Source organism: Gossypium hirsutum, chromosome A13, assembly GCF_007990345.1.
Source record: "Gossypium hirsutum isolate 1008001.06 chromosome A13, Gossypium_hirsutum_v2.1, whole genome shotgun sequence".
Lineage (NCBI taxonomy): Eukaryota > Viridiplantae > Streptophyta > Magnoliopsida > Malvales > Malvaceae > Gossypium > Gossypium hirsutum.
In genome coordinates, this window is record NC_053436.1 from 54,471,332 (window position 1) to 54,480,031 (window position 8,700).

The 8,700-nt window shown below is 33.6% G+C and overlaps 1 protein-coding gene and 1 non-coding gene across 2 annotated transcripts; one reads left to right on the top strand and one right to left on the bottom strand.

Moving 5' to 3' along the window:
• The first annotated feature begins 490 nt into the window (after window positions 1-490).
• On the top strand, window positions 491-2,343 carry LOC107893564 (peroxidase 3). The gene is made up of 4 exons (XM_016818596.2): window positions 491-773; window positions 1,161-1,349; window positions 1,438-1,600; window positions 1,688-2,343. Exons 1-4 carry the CDS (start codon window positions 567-569, stop codon window positions 2,101-2,103), a joined length of 975 nt encoding a protein of 324 aa, XP_016674085.1. The 5' UTR covers window positions 491-566; the 3' UTR covers window positions 2,104-2,343.
• A 6,250-nt stretch (window positions 2,344-8,593) lies between these two features.
• On the bottom strand, window positions 8,594-8,700 carry LOC121212859 (small nucleolar RNA R71). Its single transcript, XR_005908231.1, has one exon. It is a non-coding gene; the product is annotated as a small nucleolar RNA R71 (small nucleolar RNA).

Consider the following 8,700-nt stretch of genomic DNA (forward strand, 5'->3'; position numbering starts at 1 on the left):
TGCTCGGAGGGTGAGAGAAAAATGTAATTAATGAAAATTTGAGATTTAAAATTCGATTTTTTTTAGCTTAATTAAAATTTATTTCAATACTTCAAACTCGATTCGAGGTAAATATGAAAGCTTGTTAGATTAGGTTCAATTAAACTTGTTTACTTAATAAAATATAAGTTCAATTTTCATGTTTCACTGCAAATTTAATTATTTATTCTGGAACTCAAGCTTGTATTCAAATCCAAATTGAGATTGTTCAGCACTAACTCAATACAAACATATATATATCACTACTCAAATTCAACTCGTTTGATAACACAAATTATTTAATTTAAATTATTAAATTTAAATATTTTTCTACTCATTTTACCCATTAAATCCAGTACTTAATAGTTCAGTATATCTTAATATAAAAGGTAACATGGATAACACAGGCTTCATTATCTTATTTGTTTTTTTTTTTATGTCTTAGTAGCTAAACTCAACGCCTATATAAACGTCCCGGGTTTTCCTCTACCATAACAACATCAAACTTGGCTGTCTAGAAACAGAAGGTAGTTCAAATCCTGTCAAAGATGGCAGGAACAAGTTCTCTAGGGATTGTTGTTGTTGTTTTAGCATTGATTGGGTCAACACAGGCTCAATTGCAGATGTACTACTATGGCACGAGCTGTCCTAAAGCTGAGCAGATTGTGAAGGACTATGTTAAACAGCATATCCCTAACGCCCCATCACTCGCTGCCGCTCTCTTAAGAATGCACTTCCATGATTGCTTTGTTAGGGTAAACTTGTACCCATTTTTCTCTACCTTTTTCCACTATGGGATTCTTCATTTTTCTTATAATATTTATGTCCGATATTTGTTTTTGACATCTTTGAATATGTTGTCACACATTTAATTGGTTGATTTGGAATTTTTTAACAGCAAATTAAGTTTTATTATTATTATTATTATTATTATTATTATTCTGTTTTTGTTCATTTTTCATCTTTCGACTTTTTTCGTAAACAAAAGCTTTTCTAATTATATATATTTCAAACTCTTTTAAGAATTTTTAAATTATTGTTAATTAATGTTTTAAAAATGATAAAATCACTCCGTTTAATCACTCTTTATGAATCAAAAAACATGAACACAAGGAATGAGAAGGATGTGTTTTTTTTTCCAGGGCTGTGATGCATCTCTGCTTCTAAACTCCACGACCGGCCAAGCAGAAAAGAATGCAATTCCAAATCTATCACTGAGAGGCTTCGATTTCATTGATAGAGTGAAAAGCCTCCTCGAAGCTGAATGCCCTAGCGTCGTCTCTTGTGCTGATATCATCGCTTTGGCTGCCAGGGACTCTGTAGTAACCATTGTAAGTCAACCAAAAAAATCACCTCTATTCCATTTTCAACATAAAAACATAACCGTCCAAAAATGAAAATCGTCACTGTTTATCACAGGGAGGACCATTTTGGAACGTTCCAACAGGAAGAAGAGATGGTGTAATATCCAATATCACCGAAGCACTTGCCAACATTCCAAGCGCTCTCAGCAACTTTACTACTCTCCTTTCACAGTTCAATAACCTAGGACTTAACACAACTGACATGGTTCTCCTGTCCGGTATAACATAATTACTATCGTTATTTTACGGTTTCGGCTCCTTCCGTTTCTGTGTCATATCATATGTGTTAATGAATTGTTTTTCAGGTGGTCACACCATCGGCATATCCCATTGCCCGGCTGTTTCTCCCCGATTGTACAATTCCACCGGCCCCGGCGGAATCGACCCAACCATGGACAGCGAGTACGCTGAAAACCTCAAGGCCAACAAGTGTAAAACCGCGAGCGATAACACCACAATACTTGAGATGGACCCTGGGAGTCGGAAAACCTTCGATCTTAGCTACTACTCACTCTTGCTCAAAAGAAGGGGTCTTTTCCAATCCGATGCTGCTTTAACCACTGATTCAACTAGCTTGGCTTTCATCAACCAGCTCCTTTCCAGCCCCACACAGTTCTTCTTTGATGAGTTTGGCAAAGCTATGGAGAAAATGGGTCGGATTAATGTTAAGACTGGATCCGAAGGCGAGATCAGGAGGCAATGTGCACTTGTTAACAGCTAAGAAAAGAGAATTTTGTCTTTTTTTTTTCTTTGGTTTAAATATTATTTATTTATAGGAATGGGGTTTTGTGAATAAAGGGAATGAAGCGGGTAAAATGAACTTCGTTGTCTACTCAAAACTGTAGTGAAATTCACGGGGCTGGAACTGTATTTGTTGTTCATTCAATCGGTGTGATGTTGTAAGCAAAATCTTCATGTATGAAGTTGGATTCATGGAATAATAAATTATAATTTTAAATCATACATCTCTTTCGACTCTCTCTTGCGCTGAGTTCATTTGGTATGCAGCTATGGATTTATTGAATTTTAAAGCAGTTTTTTGGGCCTGAAAATCTTGTAGTGCATAACAGCGTTAACGAGCAGCTGGTTTCCCGAGATTCAAAAGAACGAAAAATCAAGTTTGAAGGTATGTTTATGATAAATTAAAGGAAATAAAGCAATAAACAATGAACGAGACAATCTATATATGTATGGCAGTGGCAGGCCATCGGTGCTTTTTATTAACTCAAGCTATGCACCCAACAGGCACATTAGGCAGAGGGGGGGAGCAAGCAATAATTGTTACTAATATCATTTTGATGGATTAGTTATTTTGGGATTAAATTACTGACTAATATGTTATAAGTTTTTTGTCTTATTTTATAGATTTTTTTTTAAAATCTAAAATTTTAAAGTACAATTAATAGAGTTAAAAGTTATTCTATTAAATTTATTGATATAATAAAAAATAATATTGCAATGAATTCAAATTTATCAGTAAATTTTTAAAATTTATAAAATTTTTTGACCAAATAAAGTATGTAGATGGACTAATTATAAAAGTTAAAGTATTAAATTTTTAAAATTCATATAAGTATTTGACCAAATACAGAAGATGATTGTTGTCGTCCTCTCGATGTTGGAGGACTAAGATTGAGGAGGTTAGTTGGTCAAAATAAAATTTTCCTGTTAAAGTTTAAGTTTTAGCTTATCTCGAAAGCAGATGCTCTTTGAGTCAAAGTGTTGAGGAATAAATATAATGTATAGGGTTTGCTACCAATCCCCATTGTAAGAAGTATGTAACACACGTTACCCAACCTGAATAATTGGATCCGAGTATGGTATGCCACAACTTAAAGTCATACGAGTTTAGTAAAAGTATTTGAAATTTATAAAAACTTAAGATATTGGAGTAATCCTCAATATGACAAGAACAAACAATCAATTTAAATATACGCCATGAAAAGTATTTTAGACAGAATATTTAGCGAAAGCCTTATAAAAGTCGATAGAATTATTCCCTTACAAAAGTTTCAAGTGCATCATTGGTAGTTAATTATCATTCAAAACAGTTTGGTGTACACGCCTAAAATATTATCTCAAAAACCATAGATCATTGGATCAAACACACATACATATATACTATTGGAGTTTACAAAAGATTTCATAAAACAAAGTTTAACAAAAACTACAAATCATGACAAGAGGTAATACAAAATATTTGTACACGCCACCCAACCCACGATATGCATGATACAAAAATTAACAAAAGGCTCACAATCAATAGTGTTATAGCATAGTCCTTTCAGAATTCTCTTCCTTCAATCGACACTCTTAAAAAGAAAAATGTAACATTCCACCCTGCAAAGTCCTATTGTTCAAATATTGTTTATTGAAGTATGGTGTTTAGGGCAAGATTTGAGTGGGTAAGGTATTAATTGTGACTAAGCATGTAAGTCTATGAGTGCCCATTTGGGCGAAGTCTATGTTGAGTGAGCTTGGTGGCATGGCGAACTCCCTTGTAGATTATATGCCACCAGTTATTAGACAATTAAGTTAAGTTTCTAGTTGAAGAACTATTTATTATTTTATTATTTTATCAGTTGAACAACTTAGCTAGACAGATGAGAATTGATTAGAATAGAACTAAGTTATTGTAGTCGACAAGACTCACATTTATGATGAGAGAGAAAGTACTTAGTCAAAGGAATCGAGGGTGTTTAGTGGGATAATTAGACTTATCCACTAAACCCAACTTTTGTGTATAGTTGTATAAGGTTGGTATTGGCTTATTGAACAAGTTTTATGTTTTTCCTTGTACCCATATTTTCTTCTCAAACTTTCTCTGCACTTTTCTCTCAATAAAACCTTAGATTAGAAACCTGCTTGAAGATTTGGGTTTGCTGTATCCAACCAACTCCTTTGTTGTTTTAGCATATGGTAAATATCGATGAACCTTAGGTCATATCATGGTTATTTACATGACCTTTGAGCTGTGTGCTTTGGCGTCAATTTTGAGTGTATGGAAGGAAATTTCCCGAATTTGGGTTTTATGATGATGTTACTTACAAGTTGTTTAGTTTTCTGGTATATAGTTTGATAAGTTTAATTATTTATATTATAACTCAAGACACTCTTAAAGGTTCTCGTAATAAGGGAAAAAATCTTGAAGTTTAATCTTGTTGTGTTTTCTGGTGAGTTCCTTCTTACTCCATATGTGTGTAATGCCTTTTTTTATGTTTGGTTTAAGGCAAGTATATATATATTTTGTGAAGATGAAATATTTATGCAAGTGTAATGGATGATTTTTGTATTAGTCTAGTTTGGTCTATCCGTGTTAAAGATGTAAGAACCGTTCTTCATGTTTATGAAAATATCATATTAATTTTAATTGATTTGATTAATTTAAAATTTTACTTGATTAAAATTAATTTTCCAAAAATTACTTAGATTTTTCAAATTAAATTTTCAAGAAAATTCTTTAATCAAATTATCTAGTTGAACAATTCTTACGACCGCCAAATTTAATTCCACATGGAATAAATCGACTCAATTAAATTATTTTCGGAGTGATAAAATTTACTTCTAATTCAAATGCAGTTCGATCGAGCTTTTTTTGAGCTAGTGGAGGGACCAATCGGACATATATAATTAGACTCTAGTGATTGCAATTATGTCTAGAAGCATCATTCTGATAATTTGCAATTACTTAATTATGGAGTCAGTCCACAATAAGTACCATGATTGAAAACTCCTTATTGTATACTATTTATGAAAGCAATTCACCCAAATGATTTTTCTAATGACCTCGTCATGTGTGTGTTACCGTCATATGATATCCTTGATTTTTTGAGTTAAGTCCGTTCACTCAATACAATTCTATTTTATCTCATTGTCACCATTGTGTCTTATTAATGATTAATAAGATCACTATAAACAAATGACTGTGATAAATTGCTCGTTCGAGAACAAACAACCCGTGGCCACATTTCATATTTATCAATCCACACAATGCCAAATGGAAGAACATCATTAACTCTTTAATTGAGCTATGAATTCCACTGTTGCTAGTAAAGCCATGGCATACACAAGTCATGTAACCAACATATCGGCTATGGGCTTGATCATTTTTAGAGCATAAACCTCCACTTATATCAAAGCACATGAGTTGCATACATATGGTCAATGACTAATTCAGGATTTAGGTAAATCACACCATGAATGTCACAAGTGAAATAATTCAAAAACAAATTTTGAATTAATTCATCTTGGGTCCAGTCCAATGTATCATTCTATCAATGGATACATTTATGTCTCTACTCGTAGAGTTAATTGCTCTGATAGCCAAGACTAGTCATCTCCTCATTTGGAATTGTAGACGACATAATAATCCTTCTAAGATGACATAATAATTCATCTAAGTATTTGAATCAAATGCTCACTTTGATTCTTTTACGGAATTATAGATTCATTTAGATTATCTACTAGAGTAAGTCGTCTTTCTCTCAATGTAAACTTTCTTTACAATGCCACTTATCTTTAGGTTGAACTTTAGACAATCGATGAGCTAATATTTGCTTGTCACAATTTCATTATGCATGCAAAATATAAAAGACATCAAGACAAAAGATATAATAGTGAAATGTGAAATTAACTTTATTTATTTATTCATCGTTCAAATAAATAGAAAATAGTTACATGTTTACTACAACATGGGCACATTTCTCAACATTTTCCACAACTAAAACATATATGAATTTGCATGTTCTTGATGACATGGTTCCTACTGCGAGTTGGAAGATGATTTGGAAAATGAAGACACCTCAGAGGGTTCGTGTTTTCCTTTGGCTTTTGTGGCTAAACAAATTATTGACGAATGGTGAGCGGGTAAGGTAACACATGACAAGCGATGAGAGTTGCCCTAGATGTAGTAGTGTGTTGGAAATGGGATCCCATGTGATCCGAGATTGCCCGTTTACTAGAACAGTGTGGCTACCGATAATTTCAAGATGAGCTCAAGGCATTTTTTTCTCTCTTCCGTTTGACAAGTGATTTCTTTGGAATATGCAAAATATAGGGAATTGTACGATTTGACAGACTCTATTTTCTATAATATGTTGGTTGCTTTGGAAAGACCGAAACTCATTTGTTTTTTCTAACAACCATAGTTGTGTTCAAGCTGTTGTGGTTACAGGTTATACTTACATGAGCTATGCAGAATCTGGTTCGAGTTTGTTTCAGCTAAATTGATAAACCATAAAAGTAACATATTTTAATCCCATACTTAGCCTATTTTTGGATGATTTATTATTTAATTTAGTGAATTTGATGCTCTTAATCCTTAAAATTCGTGTTTTATACTCAAAAGAGCATAGGGGAATAAAAGGAGTAGAAAACAGGCCAAAAACGGGCAAAACAGACAAAACGGGCTGATTTGAAGATCCACACGGCCAAAACTATTTCCACATGGGCTAGCCACATGCCCATGTGGGAGCCGGTGTCGATATCGCTCCCGATTTCGCAAACACGCGGAAAAAGCCAATTTTTAGGGTTTTTGAGCATTCTAAAGTCTATATAAACACACTAAAAGTAGACCTAAGGGCATACGCAGAGTAGAACACATAAATTACTTGAAGAACACCAACGGATTCAGTTCAAAAGCAGGATCTCCTTCAAGATTAAAGATTTCCCTCCAATTTCTCTCGAAGTTTTTGGGTTCTTTATGTTTTATTGTTTCCCTATTTTTGATATGTTTTCCTATTACATTATGAACTAAACTCCCTAAATACCTAGGGAGGATGAAACCTATGATGGATCTTATTATTTAATTATCTAAATTACACGATAAATACTTGTTCTTATTCTTAATTATATGTTGTTAATTCTTGCCATAATATTTTCAGGATATTAATTCAAGTTTGATGTGCTTATTCAGTGGAGCAAAAGTCCTTGTTTAAGAGTAGATCAAGCATAATTAAGCGGAGTTGATTGCAATCCTACAAATAGGACGACATAAATCTGCTGGATTAGAGTCAAATCTAATAGGGGAATCCATAGATCGAGTTAATGCGGCAATAGGGGTTTTAATTAGGAAGAGATTTCAATTAATCAACCTAAAGTCAGCTGTTCTTAGTCTCAAAAGAGATATTAACATAATTTAAGGATTTCTACGGATCAAGACAAATGAATAAATCATTTAATTCAGAGTCAGAATAATAAGTGAAGTCTAGGTGGATTCTTCTTTGGGTATTGTCTTTATCATTGGTTTATTCGATTATTTCCTTCTCTCTTTGTCGCGTTCATTAGTTAATTAGTTTAGTTAATTTTAGATTAAAACAAATCCCTTTTATTTTAGGCTAAATAATAGAAGGATAGTTAACACTAGTACTTTTAGTCCTTGTGGATACGATATTCTGGACTCACCATAGCCATAATATCATTCGATAGGTGCGCTTGCCTTAGTCGTGATCGTAGTCTAGTTTAGTGTTTGATAAAATGATCAATAAGTTTTTGACGCTGTTACCGGGGACTAAGATATTAGGAACGCTTGATTTTTATTAATTTAGCCATTTTTAATTGCATTTTGTTTTTGTTTTAGTTTTATTTTTAATTACTAATTTTTCTTTTGTTTGTTTCTAGTAGGTTCTTGTAGTTTATGACTAGAAGAAACCCGTCAGGACCTCTACTTTTTGACAGTGAAATTGAAAGCATAGCTTGCAGAAATCGTAGAGAAATAAGGCAGAGTCTACAGTATATAGAGGAAGAGCACGAGGAAGAAACCAATATTACCGAGGAGATGGTTAAAAATCGGAATAATCCGCTACCTTCTGTGGTTGCTGCTAATCTTGTAAATCAGAATCCTACTACTCGTACTATGTACAATTATGCTAAGCCCACTCTCACTGGGGCTGAATCGAGTATTGTTAAACCTGCCATTGCTGCAAATAATTTTGAACTGAAACCTAACACTATACAAATGATTCAACAGTTTGTTCAGTTTGATGGTTTGCAGGATGAAGACCCAAATACTCATTTGGCCAATTTCTTAGAGTTCTGTGATACTTTTCAAGATAAATGGCATTTCTGACGCCATTTTCTTACGATTATTCCCCTTCTCGTTGAGAAATAAGGCTAAGCAATGGTTGAACTCCTTGCCACGAGGGTCTATCACTACCTGGGATCAAATGACTGAGAAGTTTTTGCTGAAATACTTTCCATCGGCTAAGATAGCCAAGCTGAGGAATGATATCTCTTCCTTCGTGCAGATGAATTTAGAGACCCTATATGATTCATGGGAGAGGTACAAGGACTTATTGAGAAGGTGCCCTCACCATGGGTT